At 34.1% G+C, this 20,126-nt stretch overlaps 1 protein-coding gene and 2 long non-coding RNA genes across 3 annotated transcripts in view; 2 read left to right on the top strand and 1 right to left on the bottom strand.

Annotated features, from left to right (window-relative positions):
- The window catches only part of LOC135841165 (uncharacterized), a 210,082-nt gene that overhangs the window by 94,698 nt on the left and 95,258 nt on the right, over window positions 1-20,126 (bottom strand). The window lies entirely within an intron of this gene.
- LOC135841039 (uncharacterized) lies at window positions 5,056-6,852 on the top strand. Its single transcript, XM_065357825.1, has 2 exons — window positions 5,056-5,348; window positions 5,556-6,852. Exon 2 carries the CDS (start codon window positions 5,617-5,619, stop codon window positions 6,559-6,561), a length of 945 nt encoding a protein of 314 aa, XP_065213897.1. The 5' UTR covers window positions 5,056-5,348; window positions 5,556-5,616; the 3' UTR covers window positions 6,562-6,852.
- On the top strand, window positions 9,733-11,566 carry LOC135841040 (uncharacterized). Its single transcript, XR_010557831.1, has 3 exons — window positions 9,733-9,911; window positions 10,219-10,457; window positions 10,552-11,566. It is a non-coding gene; the product is annotated as an uncharacterized LOC135841040 (long non-coding RNA).

Raw genomic sequence — 20,126 nt, 5'->3', positions numbered from 1 at the left:
GATTACAACAACGCTAGCTGGAGAACAGCGTAGTTTTTTGCTGGAGACTCCAGATAGGTTCGAAAATGGTTACAAACGATTCGGGGGAGGGGGTAAAAAAATGTCGAGTAATTTGTGGCGAAAATTGACGATTTCTGGAAATCTGATCAAATTTGAGATTTCAAATCAGTTAATAAAATATACTTACACTTTTCAATCAGTCGCCTTGAATTTTGAATTCAGCTGCTGAAATTGATTCGGAATGTCTTAACATGACAGGACTAAATTTTAAACTGCCGAAGTTGATTCAAAATCATACAATGCTTTCTGGTGTGATTTGAAAATTACTACAGAAAAAACAACTTCACCTGAACGCTCCGGAACAGCCCGAAAATTTCCGAAATCTCTTGGGAGACGACTTCAGTATTCACTACTTTAGTAGAAAAATAATAACTATAGGCCACTTCCATAAAGCTCAAAATTTGTTTCTGCGGCGCAGGAGACTTGCTCTTTCAGTTAACCAAATTGCTAGTGAACCGTTGCAGCTGCCATCACAAAAGTCAAGTTGGCCGAGGAGAATGGTCTCAAAATGGCATGCTTCCACAGGGGAAAACCCTCCGAAAAGAGTATCCATGGAGTAGCTCCCCACTCCCTCAAAATTCAGGGGAACAAAACCAAGTTACCAAGCATCGCAAGAACTGGTTCCTCGATCCTTACATCAAAACAGATCAAATTATATTCTGCAGATTAAATATTTTGTTTGAAAAACACGCCTCCCCTAATAGAAAAAATACTAGTAGTTCGATGAAAAAAAAAGAACTAGTTTTAACTAGTAATATTTTGGCACTCTGATTAGTAGTTAGAACTGGTTAACTAGTAGTTGGAAGTGATCAAATAGTACTTGAACTGCCCTCATTGAAAAATGCGCGAAAATATATTAATTAAATTAATTAATGAGTGAATCTACGCTTCATCATTAAAACAAGCATAGTACAGCACAGTGCTAGGAAACCTCATCCTAAAAATCAATTTTGAGAGGAAAAAATTTGTTGCCCTGGGCAGGGCTCGAACCCACGACCAATCAGTCACTATCTATACCAGTTACCTACTCACCCACCTAGACCACTCGGCTATCCCCGTTGTTGGAATTGTGGGTACTAAAAGGCCAATATAATTGCTTTAACTCTGGACTTCGTAAATTTTATCCAGACAAGTAAGTTATCAAGAAACCAATCTCTACTTTTCTCACTCCTATGGTAGGCAAGCTGAGAAATTTTCTGGTCTCGAGACTCCATTAGTTTCTATACGCTCATTTCACTGTACTGTGTACGAGTGCGTATTGTAGGTACAGGCCTGCACTGTCAAGAGAGTAACATCGTTAAAGGCCAAATAGTCTTTTGTAAAGTCTCTGCAACATTAAGACTTAGCTTAGACAGAACCCCTTGTCTTGTAATACGAGTAGAGGTACTTCGGTGCGTTAATGTCTTAAAGGCACTCTGCCTTAATAACTGTTATGCTTTCAGTATATATCTTGATTCGTCGACGTCGTCGTTGTCTGTTCAACAATAACCGATATTCAAGTTTTACGACAACGATACGCACCACCGTAAACAAGTTGAACGTTAACTGTCCAAATATTGCTAATTATAAACTATACGTGTATTAGAAGTACACCAGGCTATTCTCTTCGAGCAAAACGAAACTCCCCGGAGATTATTTTACTACTGAGTGAAACTGCCGTTGATCCTCTGCACTGCTCCTGCCCAAGGATAGTACTGTGCATTTAATGTACATAACAATACACTGACAATATCACGGTTTAGTTTATTTTATTTATAAAAGATCATAACCGCATTTCTAGGCTATAATATACTAAGATGATATTATTTTATTAACTCGTAACCGTTTAATAACGTAACTTCGGTTATACGAATTTACGAATCCACTACAACAGAATATACCTAGTTCATGAGGTTGATTTAATGTTCAGATATCAGATAAAACAAAATTCGAGAATAGACAATTTTACTTCATAGAATTAAAAAAGTTCAACTCATGCATTGTTAAATCTAGTAGGTATGTAAGCAAGTTAAATCATTCAATCTCATTTAGATCAGAGATAGGGCCCGGATTTTCTAGGCAGGGCACGGTAAAAAATAGATCGGATAGTGAAAAAAAAAGTCGGCGGATTTGGATCAAATTCAGCAGGTGTGTAGTGTGTACCTTCATCTTGAGTTGAAAGTTACTCAGAAATTTTTTTAGCTCCGGAGGTGCCCTTGAAGGGGAGAAAAATAAACACTCAAAGAGAGAGCATTTTCGGAAAAAATCATCATTTTTTCACTCCTGTCGCTACTCGAGCTTTTTTGAGAAAAATGGCCCAGTCCCAAATGAAAATAGTTGAGATTCTGCGTTGATCTAACGTAAGCTATTGTCGTAAAAAACCAAGACCTTTTTAGGGTTCTACTCAACGGTTGAAAATTTGCTTACCGCTTATTCTTGGATAATTCATGTTTTGAAATTTTGTTTTTGCAAAAATGTTGTATTTACCTACGTATTAATAAATACTTATGTCAAAATATTGAAAGATGTCATTCCTGAAACAGGAAATTTTTGGAACGCAGTGGTTCCAATTTTTCAATCATCAGCGCCAACTCTGAAAAATCGAAAAATTTCATAAGTTTTTGGTTATTTTTCTCAATTTTTGAAATTTGCGTTACTGATTAAAAAATTGGCACCACTGTGTCCCAAAATATTTCCTCGGCTTCAGGAAGAATATCTTCCAAAATTTTGGAATAGGTACTTAATAAATTAGAAATGATCGACAAGTATGAAAAAAAATTCTCAAAATACGAATTTATTCAAAAATAAGCGATTTTCTAATTTTTAACCGCTCAGTAGAACCTTAAGACACGACGTGGTCTTTGATTTTCACGGTAACAGCATTGTTTGACGCAGAATCTCAAATATATACTTTCAAATGGGACTGCGCCATTTCTCCCAAAACAGGGTTGGCAGCGACAGAAGTGACAAAACCACTACTTTTTCAAAAATGCATCCTCTTTGAGAGCACATTTCTTCCACCCAGTGGCCCCTCCGGAACTCTGTGTAACTTTCAAATGAAAATGAAGGCCTCTGCTAAATTTTGTTGAAATACATCAACTTTTTTTTTTCACAGTGCATCATACGTACCTATTTTAAATTCAAAAACGTGTTTCTGAAAATCACTGGTCATTTCGTTTCTTGCAGAAAATACAATACCTCGAAAATAAAGCTAAAAAAAACATCACATTTCACCGATAGGAAATTTTATGCTCTAAAAATTCAATTCTCTTCATTTTTTCCTCAGAGCCCCTAATTTCATTCAATTTAAATAATTTTTGGCAATATGAAATTCGCTCCAAAAATTTCAAAAAATTGTTGTTTTTTCATCTAGCAAATGGAAAAAATCTCACTTCAAAAAATTTCTCTGCCAACAATTTTTGAAAATTGTTGATTTTTGATATTCTCGTTTTTATCTGAAAGTTGCTTGGAAGTTTTGCTTTTGGTAAAGTTCCAAACGCTTCATTTTTCCACAAAAAAAATTTCCGATAACATTTTCGCTTGTTTAAAAATTTTTCGTACGTTTTTGATGAACTAGCCGTACTAATTTGTGTTTTTTTCCGTAAGTAATGTTTCAAGTGCATGTATGCAACCGATTAAGAAACCCTAACAACGATTAACCTCTTCTACACGAACACTTGATTTGTAAGTTTGCATTACTTTGTTTCTTTGTTAGATGTTTGTATTGTTTGTTTTACAATTTAAATTGATCAAGTTTGAGAATGACATTTTGAAAGTAGGTAAATAAACATTCTTCAACAGGTTCAGGTTGATCGATTTTTTTGCTTCAATATCAACTCACTTCTTCATTTTAAATTTATAATTCCGGTCCCCTCGTGTTTTAAAAATTTTTTCTTTGCAAACATTCAACATTGACCCTTTGGAGTTTCTCCAGATTTCCATGTTGGGAAAAAATTGCTTTGAAGAGTATAATAGGGCACTCTGTCCAATTGCCCAAATCATAAAAAAGTTGGAAAATAAAAGTTTTGAAAAAACTCAAATCCTTCATTATTTCCAACCAAACAATCGTAAATTGGAAAATTTTTTCAAAAATAATTCAACAACATGCGAGGTAGACAACAAAGCACTTAATTTCGCCAAATTTTGTGACATACTTTATTCTGATTTCCAACAAGATATAATGACTTGATGAAAAATCCTCTCTTTGCCACCTAGATCTTCGTTTTTTTTTGTTTTTTAATTTTTTGGTCAAAGGCATTTCTTTCACCAAGTTTATATTTTCGCTTAATTTGAGAACTGCCAGATGACTTTTTTTTTTTTTTTTTTTTTACTAGGAATCGTTATTTTGATTTTTTTCTTTTTAATTTTTCAAAAATATTTTCAAAAAGTGCTTTTGACCAATGATTTTTACTCATCTTGTTGAATCATTTTTGAAAAAAAATTTCAACTTACTCGTATAATCATTTGTTTTGTTGGAAATGAAGGATTTGGGTTTCCCAAAACTTTCATTTTTCAAGATGATTTCTCTTTGAAAGCTCAACTTTTATTTCCGAAACTGGGGAAATATTTTCGAACGAAGTGACGCCAATTTTTCGGTTGTCACTGCCAATTTCAGAAAATTGAGAAAAATAGTCAAATAACTTACACTATATGAGACTACGAATCGTCCAGAAATTGTGAAAATTCTGGTTTGGTGGACCATCAGGATGCACGAGTAAATTTGTAGGTATAATTTCACATCAGAAATCCTAAATCAGTACTTACTCCACTAAAAAAAAATCCGAAACGCGATATTATTACTGAAAACGTCGATTTTTGAATTAATAAACATTTTTGAAAAAATCTAAAAAAAATTATCACATGATGTCGAAAATTTTAACCTTTCAACGGACAAGTAGGTCGTAGGGGTATCTTTGTTTAGAGATGAATAGGCACGTGGCATGGAGTGCTTATACGTTAGTACGTTGCGTAGTCTGTCTTTAGTCTGAAACGAACGATGAAGGCAGAGGTACATCTCTTATCCATGTACTTCATACATATACACAGATTACAGACAGATACTCGTATAATAGATAGGCTAATCACTCAGATAAAAACAATTCGACGATGTGACCGTCGATACGAAGATAAAATATTATCAGTAGGTAGGCACCAGGCACACGCATAATGAATATTAACATTAGAGTACTGTGTTCAATTCGAGCAACATCTGTAGCTTTCCACCAAGTCGAAAATTTACATTGGTGCCCTCAATACCTCGTATTACCTACCGTTGATTAGTTGCTGGCATAATTTGAGAATTCGTCAAAGTAAGTACATATGACTACTTATTACTTAAGCTTTGTTGTTTCGATACTCATCGCCAATAATGTTCACCCCCCAATTCATTATTAAAATACGTAGGTAGTACGAGTAGGTACTTTTTTTCAAAGGATTTCGCAACTCGAATAATTCACGCGGATTACCTGCATACGAATCAGGTACACTGACATTAACATTGACATGTATTTTTACAGAACTATGAAGATCATGAAGTACATCAGAGTCGAAAGGAAATAAGAGACCTCTCAGTCGAAGATGAGCTCGGAGAATAGTACAAATGCAACTTTCTCGATCGAAGTGACCTTGCAAACATGCACTTTCGAGAAAGTAATCAGCGCGCTTCAAAATATAGGATACTTGGTATCGTTCATCTACCTGTTACGAGTATATTATTATTTTTGGATTAGAGGTGTATACACTTTGCAAAAAAAGAACTTATTGTCCTTATGTATAAATCTATCAGCGTTGTATTCGTTGATAATTGTCGACATGATTATCAAAATACCAAATTTTCTAATCATCATATCTTGCTGCGAAGTAACCACTACAATTTTATTATTTATCATGTCTATGGATACGTGCGTGAATCTGCGTCGAAGAGCCAGAAATTTACCCATAGACGACGGATCCGAATGCAAATTATTTCTATTCTACACATTCTGCAGTTGGATTGTGTCACAAAGTGTCGCCTACACGTTGGCTTATTTGTACGATAACTTTTTAATCATTTTGATCGATTTTCATTTAATATCCTATACCTTAATATTGATCATGTTCTTCATCTCATTGTACAATATTAAACCGGCTACCGTTAATTTGGGCAGCTCCAGTAGAAATTTCTCCATTTTTGGAAGAACGCTGATAATTACCTTCGTTACGTCGTCCATTAAATTTGCATTCGCCATTATTTTCTACGCCACAGGAAAGCAAATTGATTTGTTATTATTTTTAGACTGTTTGATGGCTTACGACGGAATATTTATTTATTATTGCTTAACCTTTAAGAACAAAAAATTACCCAATAGATTGCCAGCTACTCCGCAAATACACGTAATATCTAACAACCATGCTGTAATGCAAAATGATAATGTTAATCGTAATCGTACCCTTAGCAATAGCAACAACAGTGCTAACAATAATAATTTTCGTTTTCAAAATAATCATCAAAATGGCAACGCTGTTCAGAGGAATTCATCATAATATACCTAAACTCTAGATATTGCGACTGTGAGGAAAATGTGATAGATCTGTAAGTAAGTATAATTTTATGACACTTTTTTTTTGTTTTTCATGGAGAAAGTTTTTTTCGAATTAGAAGGTAATAGGTATCTATAAGTGATCGAAATGAACAATTGAACATACCCTGTAATTTATACGAAAGTATCACAATTCATAAATATTTTAAAATTGTAAATAAGTGTATAAAGTAGGTAACTGTTTTTTGTTTTATTTATGTGTACAAATGAATATACTTAGAAGCTTTTATAATAATTTTGTTTGGTGTTTCGACGTTGACATGCATTAGTTACAAAAATGTACGTCCCAGTAGCCCTAGCCTTTGGCAACACAATATTTCAAAGACTACGAGTTTCTTCTCATGTTCTGGTCAATGTTTCAGAGAATACATACATCACAACACTGTCTCTACAATAAAAATGCATAATTTTTTGTTGGAAGCTCAGGCCCATTGTTCAATTCCTAAGCACATTGAATGCAGTTCTAGCCATGCCTATTTGTGTCTTGATTTCTTTAAGATCTCTGCCATCCTTATTAGAACTCCTAAATACTTGAATTCGTTCCCCTTTTCATATTTCTCAGGACCCAATCTTGTTGGTACTAGGATATTTTTCAAAAATTTAATAAACCCTAGCGAAAAATCATGGCCACATGACCTCAATAAGATGCAGAAAATTTTTTATATTTTTTGGCCAATGTTTTACCCTTCCCCCTTCCTCAGATTCACTCAAACTCAAGTTTTGAAAATTAAAAAAAATCATACGCGTGGAAATCTTTTTGGAGGGTTTTTTCAGCTTGGTGGTCTTATTGATACTCACTACCACGTACAAAAGAAAAATCAGTTGTTGGATTCCAAATTTACCACCGCAAGTGATTACAAAACTATCATACTTTAAAGGAAAAAATAAATATTTTGCAAACTCCTGCATTTTGGTAAAAATAAACCAACTTTTCTAATGGCTTGAAAGCAATTTGTACTAGTGCTCGAAGTGTCAAAAGACCATCTGAACTAATCAAAAAAATTTCAAAAAACAATGCATCAATTGAAAATTTTTAAGATTTTGAAAGCTTTGAGCTCGAGCAAGAGAAAAGGTTTGAACGTTGACCAAAAAAATTGAAATTTTTCTTGTGTCTTATCGAGGTTATTTAGTCATAATTTTTTGCTACGGTCCATAAAAATTCAAAAAAAAAAAAAAAAAAAAAAAAGAACGACGCACTGTATTTGTCACTGTTTTGAAACATCACTCTTTGTAAACTTCATAACACATGTTTTGCCTGCATTTACTTATTTTCATGTCATTCTTATTTCAGTCCTGCTCTGGTACATAATTTGATACATTAATTTCTTTCGTTGTTTTTCATTTATTCTTTCGCTGTTGATTTTCAGCCCCATATTTTCAATTCACACTTCTTTCATGAGCATCTCTGTGTACATAATGTTAAAGAGTTTGGACAGAAGGGACATCCCTGCCTTAACTTTTCCCTTATACTGCACTGCACTCACTTTCAAAATACTCTGATCCAATCTTTATGTTTGATTGCTTGTGCTTTGATTCCAGTGTGGTCTTCTGTCATCAACATTGTATTTTTCCAGGATTCTCAATATTTTTTCAAGGTTGACATGATAAAATGCTTGATTAAGATCCCACAAAGAACGACTGCACGGGTAGTTAATTATTCGTGTTAGCAATACCTACTCAAACAAAGTAAGTAATTTCTTTTTTTTTCTGATAGTTTTATGGTACCTATTGATACTTTTTGACATAGAATATCGATATCTCAGGTAAAAGTACATAATAACCTCAAAAATACCAACACTCAAAATATCAAGTTCGATACTTCATAATGAATTCTCTGCGATGTGCGTCAAAAATGATGGAAAACCTGAAAACTGTTTGAAATTTGTCGAAGTCTGAAATTGTTAAAACAATCATTTTGTGGTCGTTTGAAGTTGTCAATTAGCTATTTTGAGTACATTTTCCAATTTTTTCGAATTTTTTTCATCATCATTTTTGGGCTTAAAAAAAATCAAATTTCCACACCAGGACTCTCTGGTATCTATACCATGAAATATCATCCACTTTCTTCTAAATTCGGACATTGATAATAAGAGAGTAGCAGTTTGAGTGCACAACTCATTAAAACGATGGTTCTACGTAAGTTATACTCGGAGCATTTCTGTGAGTTGTTTTTTTGAAGGGGGGGGGGGGGGGTATTGATACAGATTTCACAGCTTTGAAGTTTTCATGGAAATGTTCTCTCATTATACATTTTGTTTATGATCTTCAAAAGTTATTTCTCATACTGAAAGCGTAATAAAATGCTTGATTAAGCCTGCCATCAGATCATCATACAGCTCTTCTACTAGTTCAATGTACTTTATCCATGCTTCCTCCATTTCTCGATTTGTCGATCAATATTTCCCATTCTGCAAGTAGGTATTCATTCTTAACATTCAAAAACGAGTGCAACCAGAAATGACACTGTAAATTCATCCACCCTCTCCCTTATACTCCTCCCGTCATGCCACACTACATACAAACCACGTTGAATATGAATGGTTCATTTAAGCACACTCAGAAATAACCTGAAATGTACGTATCACAGCAAGTTCACTTGGAAATATTTAAAATTGCATTCGATAGTCCTACGTCCTGAGGATGTAAAATTAAAAAGTTTTTGAAGCGTAATCTTCAAAGAATTACAAAAGATTTGCAAAATTATAATATAGGTAGGTATTCATTTATTCAGCACACGCCAGAGCACCTGTTTGAGGCCCTCAAATCATGCAACTCACTTGACCCATTGATCCTCGTAACAAGGAAATCTCATGAGTAAGGCATAACTGATTAGGTTAGTAAGGACATATCAAACATGAACAATAAAATTATCTCAATCATTATTTTCTAGAAATTGGTAAGCCAATAGTTTCGCAAGATTCTGAAAAAGAAAGTATGTAGGTACCTACTCAAGTTATGAACTTTGTTTTTGAACGGTAGGTACGAGAATTATGAAGCGTTCGCAGCGTGAAAAGGTTATTATCTCATCATTTCAAATGGACAAGATCGCGATAACAATTTTTCCAATAAAACTCGATCGAGGAAGATAACAGTTAATTGGATAATATGAAACCAATTTACTTAGCTATCGATTAATGATGAGAAAATATTTTCGTTTCAAATCAACTACGTGATTATTGAATGAGCAAATAAAGAAGTTTGGTCTCAAAGGCGACTATTCTCAGTACACCATTTGACAGAAAAAAATAATAACAAAACAAACAACCATGGATATCTATGATTCACATTTTGTGGGTAAGTTTGAGTCATCATGTATTTGTAGATTTTTAGAATACCTAATTAACGAACAGAAAACGTATAAAGGTGCCTGCATAAATAATATAAATAGGTAGCTTTTCTCGGGACAAGTTTTTTTTTTTTTTTTTGGTTTGTTATCGTTTCATTATATTGACTTTTTAAATAGGTTTGGATGAAGTGGACCTTCAGCTTATGTTGGATAGCTGCTGAAGGACTACATAGATGTGGTCTTCTAAGAAGAACAGACCAATAAGCTAAAACAAATGTAAAAGTAATCGCTAAAAGTGCAACGTATTTTTTACAGGGTCCAAATGGAGGCAAGTGACAGTCTGATGGAGTGATTTTAATTTCATCGACAATCGACATCCTGATAATTTTTCACCTATTTGGATTGGACTTCAGTTTGTTGTACCTAAGATCGTTGAACTGATAGGATTGAGCATTCAGATGGCGTAGATTGAAATTCTTTCTTCACGTTGAAACTACAGAAACTAATACGAGTACCTATATTAAAGCACGTGATCATATTCAACTACAGCAACGGTAGGTACCTCTTGTATACGTAGGTGCAAAAGAACCCCAAGAAATGTAGTTAAATCGAAACACAGCGACTTTACGAGTACATAAATTATTCCAGAATCAACGTGAACAGGAGTACCATACACTTGCCCCCCCCCCCCAAATAACAAAATGAAGCTGACCAGGAGCAACTACACAGCTACACCAACATCAACAACAACAGCCGAATTGCTACAGCACCTGACGGCGTCCACGAAGATGCGATACGATTACATATTATCCACTCGCGATAGCTCCACAATGCGTTTATTTTTCACCGCCCTGTACTTATCGAGTAACTTTATTTCGGCGATTTGCTTCGTATTACTATTACGCTTCTACTTCTCAAAAAAATACCACCGAGTGCACGAGAAAAATCTCAACTCGACTTGTTTGAGTTTACTGGCGATAAACGTGTTGAAATTGGTGAATTTGTTTTGGAAAAACGCCTACGTAAACGAGGCTCTAGTACATCTGAACACTATGACAACTTTTCTACTATTGACCACCGCAGTCGATTTGTATTTAACGCTGAAAAGCATCATAAAAGACGTATTCGTCGAGGAGGCTGCAAATCGCAAACGATTCGCTTTCTATTCGTTGTGCGGCTGGGTCCTTCCGGCCGGCATATTGCGCCTTATTTCTTACTGCGAGTATTTTCAATATGATTTCGAGTCAACCTTGATCAGTTTGCACGCTTGTCTCAATTTCATTACCGTGCTTTTAGTTCGATCCGGTTTACGAACGACGTGCTATACGAATTTCGGCGAAAATTTCGAAGGGTATAAGTATTACTCGGACGAGAAATGTACGTCGAACGTCGTTCGTATCCTTTCGTCGATCAGACTCGTATTTTACGCGTTATTCCTCATCAGTCACAAACACGTCGCGTTGTCTATTTTAGATTTCTTTCGCGCGTATGAAGGAATGTTCATTTATTATTACTTGGTGGTGGAAAGACGTAAGAAATGGTCTTACACGGTTAATCCGCGACATCAGTCGATTTGGTCTTCTAACACCGTTTAATACTGCCAAAATTTTTGTATATAATTTTCACTGGTTGTACATTGATGAATAAATTTCTTCGCAACTGGTTTAATTTCCTTGATGGAGGAGGAGAAGGGGAGTACCTATTTTGAAAATGTTAGAAACCAAAGGCGACGTTCAAAAATATCAAAGATGATGGCCAAAAAATGATTTTTCTAATGAAAATAACGTCGTATTACGTTTCAAATCCCACATTTTCCAAAGGTTTCTGCTTCCCTTTGCTCTGGTCAATTATTTTTCTATTCCAGATTTTAGATTTCTAAAAAATTATGGTTGCAATTCGAAAAATGTTAGAGCTGAAAACAAAGACGAATTCGGGGATTGGACCTCAAAAGTACATTTGGGCCTCAGAAGAGTAATTCTGTAATCAGGGTTTTTGAATATTTTATTCTAAAAAGAATGATCTATAATTATAGTGATGTCATTTTCTAATTTATTAAGACATAATCAAATGAATATAGGTAGGTAAAGAGATCTTCTATGAAGTAGGTATAGATTCACCAGTAGAAGTCCAATTTTATATCGTGGTATTTCAATGAGACTTGATAAAATTACAGTTTCCCAGGGACGAAGCCTAGGGAGAGAGGGAGACTTGTGGCCCAGCACTGTCTATTCTTGATTTTTTTATCTCAAATCGTTAATTTCCTTGAATTTTCCAAACTCAGGTTTGGAATTCCTTGTCTGATAATTTTATTGTACTTGACAAAATGTTTACTTATTTGATTTTTTTCAAGGATAAAAAATTTGTCTCGTGTCAAACATGTTGTTTTACTCTCTAAATTACAAATTTTCGAAAGCTGTGCTTTCCTTGGATTTGAAATTTTTGAAAAACATTCAAATCCAAACAAATCAATTTCACATGTTAAAAAAATGACGTTTTTCTTTTCATCTCTTGGATAAAAAATTTCCAAATCTTCTACCCTCTCACTTCCCTTTGGGTCACATCACTTTCATTTTCTAAAATTGATGAAAAACGTTCGCCCAAATTTGAAAATAATTATTTAATCCAGAAGAATCAATTTCACTTCTCAAACATATCATTTTTTCGCTTCTGGAGTAAGAAAATTTCATTACTCTCTCGCTTTGCTTGGCCTGAGCGAAACGCTACAGAAAAAATGTTGTTTGATGAGTTTACAAGGTTTCTTATACTTTCAAGATTAGGTAAATTTTTATATTTGACTTCGTTTGTTTGTTTTACTTTTTAGTTTTACACTAATTTTCAATGAAGTTTCCTACACTTTTCAGCAGTAAAAAATTATTGCTTTCCAGTTTTAAAATTATTTTTTACTGATTTCGTATGTTTGTTTTATTTTTTAGATTTGAACTAATTTTCAATTCTAGTATAGAGTTCATGGTAGTTCCGTTCTTTATACTTTTCAGTTTTGTAATTTTTTAAATTTAATTTCGTTCGTTTTACTTTGTAGTTTTAAACTGATTTTCAATTCCAGAGTTTATGAAGCACCTCACACTTTTCAGCAGTAAAAAATTGATGCTTTTCAGTTTTAAAATTATTTACCTATTATTAATTTCGTGGGTGGTTTTACTTTTTTGTTTTAAACTAATTTAAAATTATTTTTTATTAATTTCGTGTGCTGGTTTCATTTTTTAGTTTTAAACTAATTTTTAATTCTCGAGTTTATCGAGTTCTGTTCCTAATATTTTCCAGTTTTAAAATTTGAAAAACATTCAATTTCGTTTCTTTGTTTTACTTTTTAGTTTTAAACTGGTCTTCAATTCCAGAGTAAATTCCTTATACATACTTTTCAATACTTTTCAGTTTTGAAATTATTTTTTATTTAGATAGTAACCTAATTTCGTTTATTGGTTTTATAAATTTTAAAGTTTATTTTGTTTGTAGCCTAACTTTTTATTACAAAAAAGTTCTTCAATCAAAATTTGTATTTGACTTTCAATGTGAAGTTAGTGGAGTGGTACTCTGGTACTGAGACGGCGTGTTTTGCCAGCTGAACTCATGCCGGAAAAGTTGCGAAGAGATCGCAAAAATTGAGGACTACGAGGTGTGCATTGAAAATGAATGCATGAACCAGACGGCGTACGCATTCAGGCCATGTGGACATATGTTTTATTGCCTGGACTGAGGGACAAACTGGGTGAGGCGCACATTGGAGCGGATAGGTAACGCGGATACGGGCTTTATCGCGTGGTAGGAAACCAGTGAACCTCCATTGTGCCGAATTTGCCAGCGAACCTCCGGTAATTCTTCAGTTGTGTTTTTCATTTAAATTTTAAAAAAGTTTTTATTTGAATCTGAAATATTAAATCCAGAAAAATTCAATTTAACGCATCAAAAAGGTTTTTTTTCGCCTCTCGGATTGGAAAGAGCTTGAATCAGAATCTGTTTTGAATGATACACAAGATCCAAAAATTAATGTAAATTATAGTTACATTGAATCGTTTTCCTCGTCAACCTCAAATGAAATTCCACTTACGTATAAACAAGTTACTTCAGATGCTAATTGTAGTAAATGGAGTCCAGCTATTAAAAAAGAATTAGACGTAATGTACGAGAGAAAAGTCTGGAAGTTAGTACCTCGTGAGAGTAACATGGTTTTAGTACCTACCAAGTGGGTATTTACTATGAAAGATGATGGTACTGCTAAAGCTCGAATTGTTGCTGTAGGATGTCATGATCCTGAAAAATACAAAAAAAAGGATACGACATCTCCCACTCCTCGTCAGATTACAGTTAAATGGTTAATTTCTTTAGTTATGTTTTGGTCATGGCATATTATTCAACTTGATGTGAAAAATGCATTTCTTTATGCAAAATTAGATTGTGAAAAATTTGTACAAATTCCTGATGGAGCTGAAGGTGATAAGAAAAAATACGTGTGTAAAATTATACAGGCTCTGTATGGCTTTGCTACTGCACCAAAATGTTGGTATGAAAGGTTTCATTTGTTTATGATCTCAATTAATTTCAAGCATTGTGATAGGGAACCTTGCTTATATAACTTGATCGTAGGGAATAGTATAATTATTCTGATAGTTTATGTAGATGACATTCTTATCACAGGTAACGATATCGTAGGTATCAAAGAAACTAGACGAAAAATTGAAACTGAATTTCATATTAAAAATTTAGGAAAACCTACAAAATTTCTTGGTCTTTATCTCGAATGGTCTAATGATAGTGTCTTTCTAAATCAGAATAAATATATCGAAGAAATTTTAATTACCTTCGGTTTAGAATCTGAAGAATGTATTAGTACTCCTATGATACCTATTTGTAATCATAACGATATTAAAATTAAGGGATCGGAAACTTTCTGTTTGTATTGTCAAGCAATCGGTGCTCTTTTATATGTAGCTAATACAACTAGACCAGATATCTCATTCGCTGTGAATTTTTTATCTCGTAATCAGTCGAATCCGAAACCTGTTCATTGGATATTGTTAAAACGTATATTTTTGTACTTAAAACCGAATAATGGTTTGTTAATTACATCCGTCACCAGCTGAAAAAATGATCTATTCACATCAAAAAACAAACTTGAATAGTTTTTAGAAAACCCGTTGGAAAATTGTCTATGGTTTAAATTTGCAAAAATGTCAAGGAATAGCAAAATCGACTTCTCGCATAAAAAATGATGGTATATGTATTCAATTGTTCGATTAATAGATTTTAAAATATTTTCTCTTTTGCTTTACTGGGAACTATATTTATTTCTTGTTCAAATTTGAAACATTACGAAGCAAACATCATAACGAAATTGTCCCAATCTCAAAATAATTTATACCTGGTTCATCAAGTAAGTAATTTTTCATTTTTTTTTTCAAATTTTACTTACATAGAAAATTGAAAGAAAAAGTACACAGAGTCAAATAGTTGCACCAAAGTGTCAAACGTGGCCAAAGAGTACCTACTTTCACCTTACACAGCATTCGAGTTAATCCACCACCCTAGCTTTTTTATCAGCGTCACGTATCGTTAACCCGAACGCTTTAAAACCCCTGCTATTGTCACCGACGCAAAAATCTCATCACAAAAAATCATCTGCGTTTTCAAATTAACAATACAACTGCATCCGCACACCGCTCACAGCAGGATAGACAAAGATATGCAAACCCACACTTGAAAAATTTCATTAAACGTTAAAAAGCGAGCAACTTCGGTACCGACGTAGTATTCACACCGGAAAAATTTCCCAATTACCGTAGGATGAGATCGGTTGGTTCTTCGTATACAGTATATATATGCCTACATTCGGTAATTAAATAACCACCCGCCGGATAAAAAGAGACCTCGTATCATAGAGATGTTGCCAACACCACCAAAGGGCGATTTGGTGCGAGGAAAAAGGCGCCAGTAATAGGACACAGTGATCATTAAGAGAGAGAAGTGCCACGAGAAGCGCGACATTAACCCTTTGACTACTGTGTCGACTGTCGTGTACGTACGCTGTACGTATTCGGTAATTTTCATATTTCACCGGGCTAATGTCGTCCCCGGGAATGCCTCCTCGTCGGGCCTTGCGAATCACCAACGCTCGCAGCTCACTTCCAAGATGTTTCTGCGGCGAGATCTAATTATCACCGGTTAACATTTTCTATCCCTTTGCCCTACCGGAAATTAAACTAAATTATTTTCCGCTACTCTATTGCCAGAGAGCGCTGAAAATTGCGCTTGCATCGTGCCAATGTACTTATCTTTATATCGGGGCTCGATGAAATTGGAAATTTCTCGCGGCATGGCATACGGTTTTAAATTATCGTTTAAACTTCTTTTGTTTTTCAACAACCCTCTCTGTTTGATTAGCGAAAGTATACGTTTCATTTTTGCGCTGGGCTTTTTTTATTTTTGGTCTGTCGTTCGAATAACGACCACGTTTATGTTGATGAAACGCATAAATTTGCCTTTTGCAGCGCTGCTTTTAATGAACAAAAATGTTGTTGTTGTTGTTGTTGCCGCTGTATTTGAATATTATACATTATGATTCGAGTCTCCGAACCCACCGAACGGAAATTAACCGATGAGTCGCAGTAAGATAATACCAGAAGGGTAAGGTAAATGGGATACCTATAGAAATGATCATAGTTTGAAAATCAAGTGTACCAATGAAATTTCAGCTAACTAGTAAGTTACCAATCTCCAGTTCAAAATATAGAAAAAGAGAAATCAGTTTTTAGAGTCAAATCACAGACTTCAAGACTATATAGTGCACACAAAAATTAACGAATAAACTTACGCTTACAAGTGAACTAATACACGGGCAAGTTGGTCCAGGTAACTACATAGCTATAGTTCCTAGAAAACCAGTCAACGTGTGGTTTCAGATTTGATCAAGTTGAAGCTTACAAGAATATTAGTGAGAAATCACCAAATAGCTCGTCAACACTTTGAAACTAAAAATCCAATCCCATAATCATTACACATCTGTTTCTTTCGGTGTAATAATTTTCATACACTACCTACTAAACCACTGATATACGCCATTTGATGCTTCATCATGTAGAACATACCCTTATTAATTATCCTATCCTGTTTGATATCCGATATATAGCTATAGGTATACACTTAAACGTAACCTTAATGATCATTTCTACTGAATATCGAACGTGAATAATTCTATTGGGAAAATAGATCACGATGTAATCAAAAAATAAAAGAAATAATGTACCGAACACAGAAGTCGATATGAAATTATACCCAGGTAATTGTATACGATTTAACCATAATTTATAGTAATTATGGTAAAAAGATAGTCTATCATTAGGATTATAACACTGAACGCCGCAGCTACCGTTTAGTAAAAGAAACATGGGCTTGAGACTTGAGAGCGAAAGAAGCGAGTAGTAAATTGAATTCGTTTTGTATTTGGAGCAACGAACGAATGAACGATCAAGTGAAACCATAAGAGCAGTCATTTAAATTTAAAAAAGCACGATGAAGTAAGTTTTTGATTTACCTAGCTCATTTGATATTGGTAAAAAAAATTGTACCAAACGAGATGGATTTGAAAACATAAAGATGTATGAAAAAAGATTGCAGTATTAGAATCATATTTATTAATGTGCAAATGTTCAATTTTTTCATCTATAGAATGTACTCAATTCCAGAATGCCTAATAAGAGACATTTTTCAACTCTGAGGAATATTTTTCAACTCTAACTGGCATTCAAAGTCTTTAAACCGGACGAAGCTAAATATAAAAGCATGAAAGAATACCTACATTATGAGCCATATAATTTCAGACAACAGAAGTCCATTTTTCGATTTTTGGTGAATTTTTAAAAATCGAATTTGGTTCAAAAATGGGGGAGAAAAATCAAAATTTTACCAAATTGAGCAAGAAAGCTGAAATTTTGTATGTACCCTATTTTCGACTCACCCCCCCCCTCTTTTAATCTATTGGAAACAGTTTCAAACCATTTTCAGCAGTTCTGAAGCCTGATCCAGTCACATTTTGGAAATACCAGATTTCGTAAAAACGCTCTAAAATCAAGTCCAAATCAACTTTTGCACGTACAAACGCGATAGGTGCAGTTGTCAGTGACCAACTGGTATGATTATCCGACCCCCTCCCTCCCAAACGATTTCTGCCTAGAGATGCGCACTTTTCAGAAAAGTAATTTTAATGAAATGAAAAGTGTGAAAAGTTGTGAAAAGTGTGAAAAGTAAATCGCGTGAGTCTGATTTTAAATCTCTCTGTAAAAGCTTCAAATTGATGTATTTTTTGCCTATCTAAAACACAAAAAACCAAAATCATATTTTTTCACCTACTTGATCGAAAAGTGGTAGTTTTGAGCCTTTCTAGAGCCTCTAACATTTTTGAGTTTTTCTGTTTTGAAAAAAATGTTGCGAAAAATATCAAAATGCAATTCAGTGTCCATATATGGCTGCTGAATTGCAAAGATGGAAGAGTGGAGATGATGAAACTTGATACTTGACTTCATCAATGAGGTCAGTGTTCTCTGATGAGTGAATTGATGGGTCACTCGCTTTTTTTTTTAGTGAAAACTGAAAAGTGTAATGAAAAGTAGAAACTTTTCTTTTCAACTTTTCATTGAAAGAAAAGTATTTTTCACTTTTCAGACTGCACATCTCTAGTATTTCTGCCGGTTCGAAACCGTTCTTCTCCATTGATTTTACAATCGAAAATTTGAAAAATATACATTTTTTAAACAAGCAAAACCCAATTTTGGAAAATTGGCGTGTTATCGACCAAGTGTGTCACTAAACGTGCACTGAAGGCGTTTATAGGTGCTGAAGTTCATTCTGAAAGAGTTCATAATATATTTTGAAACACTGGAATTTCCAAAAAAAAATTTAAAAAAATTGCTAGAGGCTTCCAAATGACTTAAAACCATCCTCAAACGACTGGATAATAGACACGACAAAAAAATAAATTGAATCTCAGATCGGGATCATTTTTATGGCACTTTTTGAAAAGCTGAAATTTTCAAAGTATGAAGTGAATTGTAACTTTCCAACATCACTTCGTGAAATTTTGGGGAAAATTCAACTGTCAAAAATCCAGCGAAAGCTCCGTAAGAGCTCAAAATGATCCTCGCACATTTTCAATCGATTGTGTGGTGGGTGGGGGGGGGGGGTCAAAAATAGGGCACATACCAAACATCAACTTTCTGCATTGATTTGGTAAAATCAAGTTTTTTATTTGAATTTTTAGCCTGAAGGTATTTGAAAATTCTTTATAATTAACCACACATGCAAGTATTTCATACCTAAATTCACATGTGAAACTTGAACTTCAGGCTCATCTTGTATAGGTAATTACACAATGAGTTTTTCTAGTACCTTACGTACGAGTAAGATACATTACTTTGAATTTGAAAAATTGGCATTCAAGAACGAATGCGTTCTCCTCCCAGGAAATTCAAACATGATCGTAGTTCTAATAGATTTATTTTCAAGCTGAGAGGGTCAAATACTTACCTACATAAAAAGTACCTACTTCCATGGGGGCGAGGATGATGAATAAGCATGCCATAAAAAAAATTACTTCAGCAAGTAACCTAAATATTCTGCGCTTTCAACTGTGGAATTGTTATTTCAGTAAAACGTGTAGCATGAGAACTCAACTAACCTGTATAACTGATCTCAGATCCTAAAAATTAGTAAGTAATGTTATTGCCAAGTTTTTAAAATATGGGCCTATCGATGAAAAAAGTGAACAGAGTGGCCAGTTAAGTATCGAAATCTATTGTATTGGTCAAGTAACGAAACAAATGGTATTGCTACAGCGGGAAAAGCTAAAAAATTGTAGACTTCCGAAGTTCTGGAATAGATAACTATCCAATTTTAGACTTTAGGGGTAATGAAAATATGATCGGCAGGTCCTTCAATTTGCAAAGTAGGAAAAATCCCTTGCAACAAAGCCTTCTTCTTGATATGAAAAATAATTTCAATTTTTAACTCAGGTACGTAAGATTTGAAGAAAATTCAATGTTTTCTTGGAGATCGAAACAATTCTCAATTTGGAGTGCATAAATGTTCCAGAATTGGATTTTTTTCGCACAAAGTTTATCCCTTCAATTTTGAAGACAAGGAAAGCACGTCGAGTGAAGATGTAGTAGAGAAGTACATAGGTAGGTACATACCTACAATTTACCATTTTGGTCGTT

Source organism: Planococcus citri, chromosome 3 (genome assembly GCF_950023065.1).
Source record: "Planococcus citri chromosome 3, ihPlaCitr1.1, whole genome shotgun sequence".
NCBI classification, from domain to species: domain Eukaryota; kingdom Metazoa; phylum Arthropoda; class Insecta; order Hemiptera; family Pseudococcidae; genus Planococcus; species Planococcus citri.
The sequence above is the reverse complement of the archived record's forward strand: the minus strand, read 5'-3'. Positions and strand labels throughout refer to the sequence as shown.